The sequence below is a fragment of the Cynocephalus volans genome, chromosome 14 (assembly GCF_027409185.1).
Source record: "Cynocephalus volans isolate mCynVol1 chromosome 14, mCynVol1.pri, whole genome shotgun sequence".
Taxonomy (NCBI): Eukaryota; Metazoa; Chordata; class Mammalia; order Dermoptera; family Cynocephalidae; genus Cynocephalus; species Cynocephalus volans.
The window spans coordinates 37055822-37072620 of NC_084473.1; the positions used below are offsets into that span (position 1 = coordinate 37055822).

The 16799-nt window shown below is 36.4% G+C and overlaps 1 protein-coding gene across 2 annotated transcripts in view; it reads right to left on the bottom strand.

The window, feature by feature from the left end:
- The window catches only part of MAP4K3 (mitogen-activated protein kinase kinase kinase kinase 3), a 184411-nt gene that overhangs the window by 78416 nt on the left and 89196 nt on the right, over nucleotides 1–16799 (bottom strand). For both annotated transcript variants that reach the window (XM_063077684.1, XM_063077685.1), the window contains one exon: nucleotides 1917–1981. In XM_063077684.1, the coding sequence (XP_062933754.1) occupies nucleotides 1917–1981 (65 nt within the window). The remainder of the gene's footprint in view (nucleotides 1–1916; nucleotides 1982–16799) is intronic.

Sequence of the window (16799 nt, forward strand, 5' to 3'; positions counted from 1 at the left end):
GCTGTAAAATCAATGAACTAGAAGATAGATGTGCATATGTTCAGTGGTATACCGAGGGATAAAAAAGTGGAAAATAGGAAATTGAGAAGATCTAATGTACATTTAACTGAAATTCCAGAGGAGAGATCAGAGAGATTGGGGATGAAAATACTTGAAGAGATAAGTGATATGACGAAAGAGCTAAATTCTCTGAGGTAAGCACCTTAAGTTTTAAGCAGGAAAAGTAAAAATAAACCCACACTTAAACACTGGAAACCCCAGAACTGGTGAGAAACAACTTAAAAGCAATTAGAGAGAAGAGAAAATTAAACTGACATCAGGTCCCAACAACTATAGAAGCTAGAAGATAACAGTCCTACATTTTCAGAATGCTGAAAAAAAACACGTCAACCTAGAAAATATCTATCTATACGCACTAAAATATCTGTCTACACCCAGTTAAGAGTGAGGGTCAAACACTTGACAGTTTACCATTAAGAAGACCTTGCCGAAAAAATGTTAGGAAAAAAAAATTAAATCAATAGGTGAGGGAAACAATAGTAGAAAAATTAATCCAAAGTACAACCAAAAAGGGGGAATAGCATTTTGAATTTCTAGCGTATAAAAATTACAAGCTTCTAGAAACACTGTTTGTTCTGCAATATAAAATAATGCCAAGTATCAATTTTCAGTGAAACTTTGAAATCAAAATGCCACTAATTAAAAAAACTTCTCAAATATATGTTAAAGAATAGCCATACTTAATCAAAAACATCCTCAGAAAAGAAGTAACTTTCATAAAGCAGAAATGTTCTTATGCTCTTCCATCTGGCTTCCAAGGCTCTCCATATCTGATCCCACTCCCTGAATATATAATTCCCAGACCAACAAGAGTGATTTCATGTGTCACACCTTCATGTCACTGTATTGTATTTTATCTCCTAAATACATTTCTTTGTACCCAAAGTTTACTACCTCCTATCTTCCAAAGACCAATTAAAGCCCACTTTCCTCATTAAGTTTTCTAAAATGATCCCAGAAAATTCATCAATTCCTTTTTCCTATTTCCAACTACAGTTAGTAGCCCATTAAAATACTATCAAGTCAACAACCTTTGTTAAATAAAGCCTATAACAAGAAGATATAGTGAAATAAAGTGAAATGGAAACAGTAAAATTCCTATCCAAATAGTCTTTTAACACCTGCTTTATTATAACCAACCTCTAAAATTAGAGACCCCACACTAGAAAATGAGTCCAAATTCTACATGAAAAAAATGGGAAAAATTTTCCAAAGTATTCTCTCAGAAAATTGACACCATGAATTATTAAGACATTTTATATTAATCAAAAATACATCTCCAGCAAAGAAATAAACCTACTCTGCAGTTTGTGACAATAATCCATTAATAAAACCAGAATAAAAAAGGACAGAAAGGAAAGACAGTAAGTAGTGTTTATTTTACTTTACAAGTCTTTTTATGTAATCCATTGAATCCCAATGAAAAAATGTTTCATTTTTAAATTCCCCAGAATCTGGCACTATCTAAGCCTGAAAACATTTAATTGATGCTTCTTGTATACGTAACAGCAAAATCAATTATCTTTGTATTACCACTACTCATGTACCAACTAGATATTCTATTGGTTTAGTATTAGGCATTAAGGCCTTTGCATTTCTATGGGTCTGAGTCTAAAATTTTGAACTAACTACAGTATGCCTTCTTCAGAATTAGCAAATAATTCAACTGCATATAATTTTCCAACTTATAAAGTAAATGCTCCTTTCATCCATATATATCTTAAATACCTTGATGTAACCAAACAACATAATGACAAAAACAGCTTTCTTTCCTTAAAACAATGTTTTAACATAGTAAATAGCTACATTTTAAGAAATTCTACTTAATTCCTATAAAAATATAACTTTGGTCTTACCATGATAAATATCTTGTAAAGAACCACCTCCACAAAACTCCATGCAAATCCAAAGTTTATCTCGCCTATAAAAAGAAAATAAGCATGTATCATATCTTCATGATTAAAATCGTCTGTTTGGGGTAATAAGTTTTTTTTTTTTTTTTTTGGTCACTGGCTGGTATGCAGATCTGAACTCTTGACCTTGGTTTAGTAACACTTCATTTTAACCAACTGAGCTAACTGGCCAGCCCTGTTTGGGTTAATAAGTACTTTAAGATTGTATGTTATGACCTTGAAAAACCATATAAATGCAATGTGCTATCTTAAAAGAAGCTAATTAATCTTTATGTGTAAATGAATTAAAATGTTACTATAATTCAATCCAAGGTTTTAATACTTAAAATACACTATTTATAGGACATAAAGCTGTCATCAGGCACATCCAAATTATGAGATTTTGCTTTATTTAAAAGCTTCCCCTTACCCACAGTATATCCATCTACCCTGATTCATCACAGAATACTGGCAAAACATCATAAAGTATATCACTTTGATAGCACTCTCATATAAAAAAACAGATGAAATATAAATGTTACCTTCATTCATATCTAGATTCAACAATGATCTTCCCAAAATAATCTGTTAAAGTTTGTCACTTATCTTTAGATAGCACTTCATTCTCACACTCACATTCTAAGATACCATAATCATATAGTCATAGGAGAAATAATTAGCAAAGATTTATATAGCTTATTCCTTTGTTTATTCCTTTATTCAATCATTCATTTACATCACCTCTTAAACCATACCAGGGAGGAGCCGAGGGTGCCCCCCTCTGCCTGGAAGCAAGCAAGAGAGCACATCCAGGGTTCTACAGCAGGAACCAGGGGAAGGATCCCCTGAGTGGAAGCAGACAAGGAGCACACCAAAAACACCACTTCCATGTGGGTCGTCCACTAGAGCCACCACCACTGCCACGGCTGCCACAAAAGCAGTGAATGACAGAGCAGTAGTCACAGCTACCATGTAGGCTACCCACCAGACACTGGACTTCATTGACACAAGGAAAGTCACCAGTGGAGACCAGAAAAAGAAGAGGATGTCTTTCTCCTCAAAGCCCACTCCAGAATATTAGAAGAAGCAACTGCTCTACCAGATGACCAGACATCAATGCAGACATACTAGAAATACAAAAACCCAAGAAAATATGACACCATCAAAAGAATACAGTAATTCTCAAATACCAGACCCCATAGAGCTAGAAACCCTTGAGATTACTAAAAAGGAATTCTGAGCAACAATCTTAAGGAAACTCACTGAGATAAAAGAAGACTCAATTAGACAACATAATGAAATGAGAAAAAAAATCCAGGATACGAAGGAGGAAATTTACAAAGAGAATGATACCTTAAGAAAGAATGTAATAGAACTCATGGAACTAAAAGATTCAGTCAACAAAATTAAGAACACAACTGAGAATCTAAGTAGCAGGCTGGAACAAGCAGAAGAAAAGAATTTCTGATCTCAGAGACAGTCTTTTCAAAATAACCCAGGTGGACCAAAAAAAAAAAAAAAAAAGGAAAAAAGAACTTTCAAAAAATGAAGAAAATCTAAGAGAGCTAGCAGACAACCTTAAGCGCAAAAACATTCAAATCATGGGTGTTACAGAAGGGAAGGAGAAAGGAAAAGGCAAGGAAAACCTATTCAATAAAATAATAAAGGAAAACTTCCCAGGTATAGGGAGAGACATGACATTCAGATCCAAGAAGCTCAAAGATCCCCAAACAGATTCAACCCCAAAAGATCATCTCCAAGACACGTTATAGTCAAACTGGCAAAGCTCAAAGACAAAGCGAGAATCTTAAAAGAAGTAAGAGAAAAGCATTAAGGAGCCCCTATCAGACTCACAGCAGAGACTCTATCAGACTTCTCAACAGAGACTCTACAGGCCAGAAGAAAATGGGATGATATATGAATACTATACCCAGCAAGGGTATATAGCAAGAATACTATACCCAGCAAGGGTATAGTATTTCCTTCAGAAATGAGGGAAAAATTGTGTACTTTTCAGACAAAAACTGCAGGAGTTTACCACATCACCAGCCCTACAAGAAATCCTCAAGGAAGTCCTGCACCTGGAATCTGAAAAACAATAATCACTACCATGAATATACAAAAAAGAATGAAACCCACTGGATGAACAAAAATGCAAACAAGAAACTACATCTTATCACCACAAAAAACCATGACAATGTAATAATGCCCCTGCTTTACTTCTGAGGTTAGTAATTTTGTTCTTCTCTTTTTTTCTTGGTCAGTCAGTCTAGATAAAGGTTTTCAAATTTTGTTGATCTTCTTAAAGAATCAATTTTTGGTTTTGTTCATTTTCTCTGTTTTTTAATTCCCTATTTCAAATATTTCTGTTATAATTTTGTTATTTCCTACTCATATTTGCTTTTGGTTTAGTTTGCTCTTCTTTTTCTATTTTCTTAAGGTAGAAGTTTACATTACTAATTTGAAATTTTTCTTATTTTTAATATAGGCGTTTATAAGTATAAATTTTCCTCCAAGCACTCCATCAACCCTACATCCTATAAATTTTGATAGTGTGCTTTGATTTTTATCTCAAAGTACTTTTTAATTTCCCTGTGATTTTTCTTTTTCCCCATTGTATACTTAGGAGAGCGCTGTTTAATTTCCATACATTTGTGAATTTTCTAAATTTCCTTCTGTTATTGTGGTCAGGGAACATATTTTTTATGATTTTAGTCTTTTTAAACGTATTAAGACTTGTTTGTAGCCAAAAATAAAATAATAAATAAATTAAAAATAAATAAATAAAATCTACCAGGAAATGTACTATTTGCAGAGGGCAGAGATGGAACAGAGTCTCTGAACTCAGCAAGCTCTGTCTAATACAGAAAAAAGATTCTGCCTTAATAATATGTCTATCACTCTTACCACCGCCTTCACAATGCCTAGAAGAATATCTAGCAAATGAATATCTGTTCCATAAATGAATGAACGTATGAGTGAGTGAAAGAATAAACAAATCAATTAGATCAGGGGTCAGCAAGATAGGGCCAGTGGGCCAAATCTGGCCTGCTGCCTCATTTTATACAGCCCTGGAACTATGAATTGTTTTTATTTTTAAATGGTTGAGGGGAAAAAATCAAAAGAAGAATATTTCTTAACATGTGACACTTACATGAAATTCAAATTTTAGTGACCATAAGTAAAGTTTTATTGGAATGCAGTCACTCATTCATTTACTTACTATCTTATCTATGGCTGTTTTCACTCTAAAACAGCAGAGTTGAGTACTTGTGACAGAGACCTTGTAGCCTGCAGTCTAAAATATTTACTACACGGCCCTTTAAAGAAAAGTATGCTGACCCTCAGATTAGATTACATTTTGATTAATGCATAATCCAGAAATGTATAAAGTGCTGTAAGAACCCAGAGATGAAAATACCTGGGAAAATCAAGGGAAGGTTTTAGGGAGGAGATAACATTTCAATTGGGTCTTGAAGTTAAAGTAGGAATTCACCAGGGAGAGACAGGGAAGGGACCTGTGCAAAAGAACAGAAATTTGAAAGAAGATGCCACATTTGAGAGACTGTGGGTGATTCAGTGTGAGTTGAGCAAAGGTTGCCTGAAGAGACAATGGCAGGAGATGAAGCTATAATAGGCTAGGGTCACATCGTAAATAATGCTTGGTTTGTGGACTCCTCAATTTAGTTACCTTCATCTGGAGAGTCTAGTTTGTCAATGACTCTCTTAAAATGTGACACCTAGAATCAACTACTATTCTGAGTGTTGCATAAACACTGCATTAAAAAGTGGACATGCTGTTATCAGCAGTGGGTCACATATGGCGATGGTTGTAGGATTAGCCAGACCTAAGAAGGTGAGATGATTTGCTTGATGCAATGGACCATGCAGCACAAAGGAGCTTAAGCTATCAGAGTGCAAAGGTCAGCTAACTTAAAAAGTATGGCACAGCAAGGTACCATGGTTCTAGAAGGTAACGCTGAAGAGAGTGAAACCCAAAAGAAATCTGAAGCCACCAAGGATCTAAAACGCATGGGTGGTCCACATACCAATGAAATTGAGGCATAACAGCTGATGTAAAAGTTTCTGTCTTAATTTCTAATATGGTAAATATCCATAAATATAACCCACATAAATATGAGCCGGCTGCACAGTAGACTGGTTTTAAGAACTCTTGGGATGGATGCCTGGGGCTGGAAGATATCACAAAGAAGGCACTTATGACTAGTGATTGCTACACAGGGAGAAGTCTAACTCCCTCAAAGAATCTGTTTTACTTGAATATTATATTTCTATTAACTTGGCTGAAGGCTATCTTCAGTTTCTTAGCAATTACATTAAACTACTGGTTTATAGTTTGTTGTAAATGAAAATCTCTGGATTCTTCTTTACATAAAAGGCAGTCAGAGCAGTTTTCTCTTCAGCTTCATATTGGTATATCTGGTTCACTGAAACCAAGCACAGGACTTTTGTTTTTATTTGTTAAATCTTAGCCTTAAAAAAAAAAAGTACAGTCATGAGCTGCATAACGACATTTTGGTCAACAACAGGATGGACTGCATGTATGCTGCTGGTCCTATAAGATTATAATGGCTATACCATATAGCCTAGGTGTCTAGAATACCATCTAGGTTTGTGTAAGTACACTCTATGATGTTCACAGGAGGAAACTGCTTAAGTAAGCATTTCTCAGGACGCATTTCTCAGAAGTATCCCTGTCCTTAAGTGATGCATGACTGTAGTAGTTTTGATTGATATCCCTTTGTTTCCGACATGCATTTTACTAGCTCTCCAGCACATCACTTTAAAATGCATCAGTATAGATAATGTGACACATATTTTCATTAGGTTTAATATATACCCTTGGGGCAGTCAGCTATCATTTTTAAGTATCCTGACTATTACTCCCCCCCCACCCCATACACAAACACTACAGAATTAGTTGGTTAGCATCTGAAAGACCCTAATCAGGAGTCTACCCTCCAGAGGCAGCAACTACAAGGGCTTGGTTTATGAATTACTATTTTAATCTGCACTAGTGGTTTTACTAATGAATTTAAGTAATGTTAGAAATATTTTTTACTGGTGACATGAATGATGCTCTAACAATGTAGATTACTTAAAGTTACCATTAGGCACATCTTTGCCTTTGCCTAAACTGAGGTATATGATTCTGGCATGTCTATTAGTCAATATTCTTTGGAATAATACTTAGGCTCCCAGTTCAGCATATTTTCCAATTTGTGGGGCACTGGACATAGGTCCTATGTAAAGTATGCTTCCAGAAATAACCATTGTACAGTTAAATCAGTTTTAATATACTTAGTCTTTTCTTGGAAGCTAGCAAGGCTACTGGTATATTAAAGGCTCTGGGAAGTCTTGCAGTGAGCAGCAGGGAAGGTAGAGGAGGAGGAGGAGGGAGAAAGGAACAGAATGGGAGAAGGAAGAGTAAGAGAGGGAGGAAAAGGTGGGAAGAAGAGGAGGGGAAGAAAGAGCAGAAGGGGGATGAAGAAAGTTGGGAAGGGGAGAAAGTGGAGGAGGAAGAAGAAATGAAACTTCTCTAATTTTGTTCAATTCACTATTCATCCAAATTATCTTTTCTATATACCCATTTTTTTACAAAACACATTAGCATCCTTCAGAACTAATGTTCTGTGGAAAACACCCTAGCAATACTGGTACAGGGAGATATCTGTAATTCCACTGAATTTTTTGCTTAAAGCAGGGGTTCTTAACTGGGAGTGTTACCCCCCCCCCCAGAACATGTGACAATGTCTGGAGACACTTCTGCTGTTGTCATAACTAGGGGTGAGGGGGTGCTACAGATATCTAAGAGTACAGAAATACTACTAACTATCCCACAATGCATAGGGCACCTTCCCACAACAAAAAAGTATCTGGCCTAGTGTCAACAGTGCCAAAGCTGGGAAACCCTGGCTTAAATAAATTACAATCAATTTTAAGGTATATTCCTATTTCCTCTCAAAAACCTTAAAGAGGGACATCAGCAGAACACTGGTGAAATCTGAATGAAGTTTCTCAGTTTAGCTAATAGTACTGTACCAATGTTCTTAGTTTTGACAAATGCACCATGGTTGGGTAAGATGTTAACACTAGGGGAAGCTGAATGAAGAATATACAGAGAATTCTGTAAGTTAATTATATGCTGGTCATCTATTAAGAAAATTCATACAGTATGTGTGATTCCCTGAGGGGAAATTTATTAATGGTCAAACTACATTTGCTCAGTTTTCTAAATTTTTTATAATAGGCCATAATAGCAGCAACATAGAAGGAAGAAACTCACAAGGAACAGTATATATTTAAGGGAGTTTGTATCAAACTCAAACAAACAAGCTCCTTGCCTTTTGTAAAATCATTCAGTAACGAGAAAGAATCCAAGAAATCATATTTCCTCTGTGACTAAATCTGGCTTTACTGGGCTAAGCAATATGGCATACCAAAAAGACATGAGACTAGGTTTCTGCAGAGCCAGGTTTAAATCCCAGTGCCAACAATGAGTAGTTGGGTAACCTAAAAAGAAGTCATTGAGCTAGCACTCCATTTTCTCATCCTTAAAAAAGAGATCTGTGTGACAAGATCTCTTAGTTAATACCCCACAAGTACAATCATAAGTATTCCATATTCCAAATTAGGCTGAGTCTGGACTTTGATTAGGAAATAAGGGAAGAATCTCTACAGAGAAAAGAGCTAGAGAAAGGGAGGATAAATCACTATTCTACATCATACTACTATTTGCTTTCATATCACTTTCATCAGCTACACAAGTTACAGAATAAAATCATCAGTTTAAACCAGTATTTCCTAATCCTAGGATATATAATGCTAAAAGAACATAGTTCTACTGAAAAAATGACCCTAATTTTGTCTGTTTTGCTTTGGATTCTGGGCAATTTTACTCTTTGTATTCTTTATGTTTGGATAAAAATAAAACAAAAACTTGATGTTAAACTCTCTCAAGCATCTTACTTGCTAAAGCAGAAATAACATCTACCATAGACTTACACTGCTAACGGTGCTGTGGAAAAGATCAAATACAGGACTAATATGATGGTGCTTAATCCTCAAAGCTATCCCATCATGTAGATGATATTATCATGCCCATTTTATAGATGATAAAACAGAGGGACAGAGTGGATAAATAATTTGCCATAAGTCACACAGTTAATAAGTGATAGATTCAGGAGCCAATCCAGACAATCTGACTCCAGATCTCAAGCTCCTAACTACCAAATACACTATTGTTTCAGGCAAAAAGACCATGTTCACTTCACCTTACCAAGGGTATCTCGTAAATAGATGGCCATTCTGGAATAAGTAATAGGTTAGGCTTTGCATGGTCCCATAGTTCTGGAAGATTCATACCATGTTTGAGAAATACCTTTAGATCAATGTCCCTGGGGGAACACAAAAACTCTATTTTTTAATTTTTATTTTTTTGGTGGCTGGCCAGTAAGGGGTTCCGAACTGTTGATCTTGGTGTTATCAGCACCATTCTCTCCCAAGTGAGCTAACTGGCCAGCCACAAAAACTGTTTTTAAAAGACCAGCTTGCGAGCCCAGGCCAGTGCACACCACCCAGAGAGGCCCAAGAGCCACCAGGCCCACAAGCCCCGAGCCACCTGTGCTGGAGCAGGTAGGTGCCACCGTGGAACTCCCAGCCCAGGCCAGTGTGTGCCGTCCAGAGAGGCCCAAGAACCACCAAGCACACAGGGCCCAGTGCCACCCGTGCCGGAACAGGTAGACGCCGCTGCGGGATGCTCAGGCCAGTCCCCGCGGCCCAGAGAGGCCAAAGCTTCCAGCCCACAGGCACCAAGGCAGCTGTACCAAATTGGCAGTCCCTGCAGGATCCTAGCCAGACACTAGGGTCGAATGAGTGGACTGTGAAATCCCCTGCCACAATGACTAAACACCAAAGATACCAAAAATTTGAAAAAATTAAGAAAGTACACCACCACCAAAGGGTAATAACAACTCTCAAGCTCTAGCTCCTATTTAACAGGAAGTCCTTGAAATGACTGACAAGGAATTTAGAGCAACAATTCTAAGGAAACTAAATGAGATACAAGAAAACTCAGACAAAACAATGAAATGAGAAAAAGTATACAGGACCCGAAAGAAGAAATGTACAAGGAAATCAATGCCCTGAAAAAGAATGTAGCAGAGCTTGTGGAGCTGAAAAATTCATTCAATGAAATAAAAAACACAACAGAGAGTTAACCAGCAGGCTAGAACAAGCAGAAGAAAGAATTTCTGACCTTTAAGGTGGGCTGTTTGAAATAACACAGGCAGACAAAAAAAAAAAAAAAAAGAGTTAAAAACATTGAAGAAAATCTAAGAGAGATAACAGATAACCTTAAGCACTCAAATATCCGAATCATGGGTATTCCAGAAGGGGAGAAAAAAGGAAATGGCACTGAAAACATATTTAACAAAATAATGGCAGAAAACTTCCCAGAAGACACAGATCTTCATATTGAGGAGGCTCAAAGATCCCCAAACATATTCAACCCAAAAAGGTTCTCTCCAAGACATGTTACAGTCAAACTGGCAAAACTCAAAGACAAAGAATCTTAAAAGCTGCAAGAGAGACGCGTCAAGTCACCTATGAGGGAGCCCCAATCAGATTAACATCAGACTTTTCATCAGAAACCCTAAAAGTTAGAAAAGAATGGGATATATTCAAAATACTAAAAGACAAAAATTGCCAGCCAAGAATATTTTACCCAGCAAGGCTACCCTTCTGAAATGAAGGACAAATAGTATATTTCTCAGACAAACAAAAACTGCGGGAATTTACTACCACACGACCAGGCTTACAAGAAATTCTCAAGGGAGTACTGGGTTCGGCAAAAAAACAAAACAAAACCCACTAGTAAAATAAAAATACTAACAATAAAGAGAAAAAAAAGTTTACCAATCACCCCAAGAAACCAACAAGTACAGAAGACAAACAGTGAATCAGAAAGAAAGGAACGTTGTTTGAGTTCCTTATATATTCTGGATATTAATGGGCAAAAGAGCTAAGTAGGTATTTCTCTAAGGAAGATATACAAATGGCCAACAGACATATGAAAAAATGCTCAACATCACTCAGCATCTAGGAAATGCAAATCAAAACCACATTGAGATACCATCTAACCCCAGTTAGGATGGCTAAAATCCAAAAGACTGAACGATAAATGCTGGCGAGGTTGCGGAGAAAAAGGAACTCTCATACATTGTTGGTGGGACTGCAAAATGGTGCAGCCTCTATGGAAAATGGTATGGAGGTTCCTCAAACAATTGCAGATAGACCTACCATATGACCCAGCTATCCCACTGTTGGGAATATACCCAGAGGAATGGAAATCATCAAGTCGAAGGTATACCTGTTCCCCATTGTTCATCGCAGCACTCTTTACAATAGCCAAGAGTTGGAACCAGCCCAAATGTCCATCATCAGATGAGTGGATACGGAAAATGTGGTACATCTACACAATGGAATACTACTCAGCTATAAAAACGAATGAAATACTGCCATTTGCAACAACATGGATGGACCTTGAGAGAATTATATTAAGTGAAACAAGTCAGGCACAGAAAGAGAAATACCACATGTTCTCACTGATTGGTGGGAGCTAAAAATTAATATATAAATTCACACACACACACACACACACACACACACACACACACACACACACCGGGGGGGGGGGGAAGAAGATATAACAACCACAACTACTTGAAGTTGATACGACAAGCAAACAGAAAGGACATTGTTGGGGGGGAGGGGGGAGGGAGAAGGGAGGGAGGTTTTGGTGAGGGGGAGCAATAATCAGCCACAATGTATATCGACAAGATAAAACTTAAAAATAAATAAATAAATAAATAAATAAATAAGGGGGGGGAAAAAAGAAAGAAAGAAAGAAAGAAAGGAACAAAAGATACGACATCCAAACAAAAATCAATAAAATGCTAGGAGTAAATTAACACCTTTCAATAACAACTTTTTTTTCTTCCAAATTTTATTTTATTTTGTCAATATACAATGTGGTTGATTATTGTGGCCAATTACCAAAACCTCCCTCCCTCCTCCCTTTCCCCCCTCCTTCCCAACAATGTCCTTCCAATAACAACTCAATGTAAAAGGATTAAATTCCCCACTCAAGGGCCGGCCCACGGCTCACTTGGGAGAGTATGGTGCTGACAACACCAAGTCAAGGGTTAAGATCCCCTTAACCACTCATCTTCTAAAAAAATAACTAAATATAAATGAGTAAATAAACAAATAAATAAATTCTCCACTCAAAAGACACAGACTGACTGACTGGATTAAAAAGGTAGACCCAACTACATGCTGCCTTCCAGAGACTCACATCACCTGTAAAGACACACATACACAAAGACTGAAAGGATAGGAAAAGATATACCATGCAAACAGAAATGAAAAACAAGCTGGAGTAGCTATTCTTATATCAGATAAAATAGACTATAAACCAAAAACCATAAAAAGAGATAAAGAAGGCTACTATGTAATGATAAAAGGATTTATCCTAGAAAACATAACAATCATAAGTATATATGCACTCAATGTCAGCACAGCCAGATTTATAAGGCAAACACTATTAGACCTAAAGAATGAGATAGACACTAATACCATAGCAGGGGACCTGAACAGCCCACTCTCAATATTGGACAGGATCACCTAGGCAAAGAATCAACAGAGAAACCCAAGACCTAAACGACACTTTAGACCAATTGTACTTGGCAGATATCTACAGAACATTCCATCCAACAACCTCAGAATATTCATTCTTCTCATCTCCAGGACAGATCACATGTTAGGTCACAAAGCAAATCTCAACAAATGCAAAATAACTGGAATTATTCTCTGTATTTTTTTCAGATCACAATTTATTAAAATTGGAAATCAATAACAAACGAAACTCTGGAAACCATACAAACATACGGAAATTAAACAGCATTCTACTTTATGACATATGGGTCCAAGAAGAAATTAAAACAAAAATCAAAAAATTTCTTGAAACTAATGAAAATAATGACACACCATACCAAAACCCATGGGATACTGCAAAAACAGTACTAAGGGGGAAATTTATTGCATTAAATGCTCACCTCAGAAGAATGGAAAGATGGCAAGTAAACAACCTAACACTTCACCTTAAAGAACTAGAAAAACAAGAACAATCCAAACCCAAAGTTAGCAGACTGAAAGAAATAATTAAGATCGGAGCAGAACTTAATGAAATAGAAACCCAAAAAAGATACAAAAGATCAATGAATCAAAAAGTTGGGGTTTTTTTAAAGATAAATAAAATTGACAAACCATTAGTAAGACTACCTAAGAAGAGAGAAGACCCAAATAACAAAAATTAGAAATGAAAAAGGTGATATTAAAACTGATACCTCAAAAATACAAGAAATCATTATAGAGACTACTATAAAGAACTACATGCCAACAAATCTGAAAATCTGGAGGAAATGGATAAATTTCTGGACACACAAAAACTACCAAAACTAAGCCAAGAAGATTATAGAAAATCTGAACAGACCAATAACAATAAGAGACTGAAGCTGTTATCAGAAGGCTCTCAACAAAGAAAAGCTCAGAACCAGATGGGTTCACTGCAGAATTCTAACAAACCTTCAAAGAGGAATTGATACCAATACTCTACAAACTACCCCAAAGGATTGAAACAGAGGCCATTCTCCCAAACTCATTCTATGAAGCAAACATCACCCTGATACCAGAATCAGACAAAGATACAACAAAAAAGAAAACTACAGGCCAATATCCTTGATGAATATAGATGGAAAAATCCTCAGTAAAATACTAGCTAACAATACAGCAACACATACACAAAATTATACACCATGATCAAGTAGGATTTATCCCAGGGATGCAAGGTTTGTTCAACACACGCAAATCAATAGATGTGATACACCACATCAATAAAATCAAAGACAAAGACCATATGATCATCTCTACAGATGCTGAAAAAGCATTTGACAAAACTCAACATTCATTCACGATAAAGACTCTCTACAAGTTAGGTACAGATGGAAAGTTTTTCAACATAATTAAAGCCATATATGATAAGCCCATTGCCAATATCATCCTGAACGACTTTGCCCTTAAGAACAGGAACTAGACAAGGATACCCACTCTCATCACTCCCATTCAACATAGTGTTGGAAGTACTAGCCAGAGGAATCAGAGAAGAGAAAGAAATAAAGGACATTCAAGTTGGAAAAGATGAAGTCAAACTGTCCCTGTTTGCAGATAACATGATCCTATATATTGAACAGCCTAAAGCCTCTACAAAAAAATTCTTAAGAGTTGATAAATGATTTCAGCAAAGTTGCAGAATACAAAATCAACACACAAAAATCAGTAGCATTTCTATACTCCAACAAGTGAACATGCAGAAAAAGAAATCCACAACACTAGCCCATTTACAACAGCCACCAAAAGAATAAAATATTTTGGAATAAAGTTAACCAAGGATGTGAAAAATCTCTACAATGAGAACAACAAACCACTGTTGAGAGAAATTAAAGAGGACACAAGAAGATGGAAAGATATCCCATGCTCTCGGATTGGAGGAATTAACATTGTGAAAATGTCCATACTACCCGAAGTGACCTACAGATTCAATGCAATCCCCATCAAAATTCCAATGACATTTTTCTCTGAAATGGAAAAAACTATCCTAACATTTATATGGAATAACAAAAGACTACAAATAGCCAAAGCAATCCTGAGCAAAAAACACAAAGCTGGAGGCATAATGCTACCTGACTTTAAGTTATACTACAAAGCTATAATAACCAAAACAGCATGGTACTGGCATAAAAACAGACACACAAATCAATGGAATAGAACAGAGAACCCAGAAATCAACCCATACACTTACAGCCATCTGATCTTTGACAAAGGCAGCAAGTCCACACACTGGGGTAGAGACTGCCTCTTCAGCAAATGGTGCTAGGATAACTGGATATCCATATGCAGGAGAATGAAACTAGACCCATACCTCTCACCGTATACCAAAATAAACTCAAAGTGGATTAAAGAATTAAATATACAGCCTGAAACAATAAAACTTCTTAAAGAAAACATACGGGAAACACTCCAGGAAGTAGGATTGGGTACAGACTTCATGAACACGACCCCAAAAGCACAGGCAACCAAAGGAAAAATAAACAAATGGAATTATATCAAACTACAAAGCTTCTGCACAGCAAAAGAAACAATTAACAGAATTAAAAGATAACCAAGAGTGGGAGAAAATATTTGCAAAATATACATCTGACAAAAGATTAATATCCAGAATATACAAGAAACTCAAACAACTTTACAGAAAAAAACCAAGTAACACAAAAAATGGGCAAACGAGCTGTATAGTTATTTCTCAAAGGAAGATATACAAATGGCCAACACACACATGATAAAATGCTCAACATCACTCAGCATTCAGGAAATGCAAATCACAACCACACTGAGATACCATCGCACTCCAGTTAGGATGGCTAATGTCCAAAAGACTGAGAATGATAAATGCTGACGAGGTTGCAGAGAAAAAGGAACCCTCCTACACTGTTGGTGGAACTGCAAAATGGTGCAGCCTTCATGGAAAATGGTTTGGAGGTTCCTGAAGAAATTACAGATAGATCTACCATATGACCTGGCTATTCCACTGCTGGGAGTATATCTAGAGGAATGGAAATCATCATGTTGAAGGGATACCTGTTCTCCAGTGTTTATTGCAGCACTATTTACAATAGCCAACAGTTGGAACCAGCCCAAGTGTACATCATCAGATGAGTGGATACAGAAACTGTGCTATATCTACCCAATGGAATTCTACTCTGTTATAAAAAAGAATGAAATACTACCATTCGCAGCAACATGGCTGGACTTAGAAAAAATTATATTAAGTGAAATAAGTCAGCACAGAAAAAGAAAAATACCACATATTCTCACTTATTTGTGAGAGCTAAAAATAAATAAATAAACACACAAACTAACAGGGCGGGGTGAGGAAGAAGACACAACAATCACAACAATTCCTTGAACTTGTTAAGGCAAGTGAACAGATATGATGATGGGTGGGAGGGAGAGAAAGAAGGGGGAAAGAGGAATGGGTAAAGAGACCCGAAAATCAACTACATTGTATATTGATAAATTTAAAAAGTAAATAAATAAAATACCTCATAGATTTAAAAAAAAAAAAAAAAGACCAACTTGCCCTTGGGGGAAAAAACTTTGTAATGCTTTCCATAATTTAGTCTAGGTAGGTCATTCTGTTAGGATCAATAGCAGTAAAATAAATTGTTTTGAAGTGGTGATTTTAACTGTGTTGACAGGAATCAATTATTTATATCATGAATTTAAATTATTTTGATTATCTTGAGAAATAATTTCTCTCAATTTATTCAGAGAAATAATTTCTCAAAATATTATTACTGTATTCAGTATACTGCCTGTGCTGGGTCTGCTCCCTTACAAACTGTTGCAGAAACTGTGTAAGGTTGCTGTTTGAACCACTCACTATTAAAGTAGTTTTAAAATGGCTATTAAAGAACCCATTCAAATCATGTTAATAGTCACAGACCTGGGGATAGTACCCATCACTATGAGAAAAGGGTTATTTAGTTAATTACGTAAAGTCTCCATTAAACCCACCCCTCTACCTTAACCAAAGTGGAACCATCAAAGCTGTACAAGAGTGGTTAGAACCAAGCAGAGCTGGTCCAGTTGGCTTTTCACAAGCTGAACAGACATGAAGGCAGAATTCCCATCTTTTCTATCTGCTGTGCC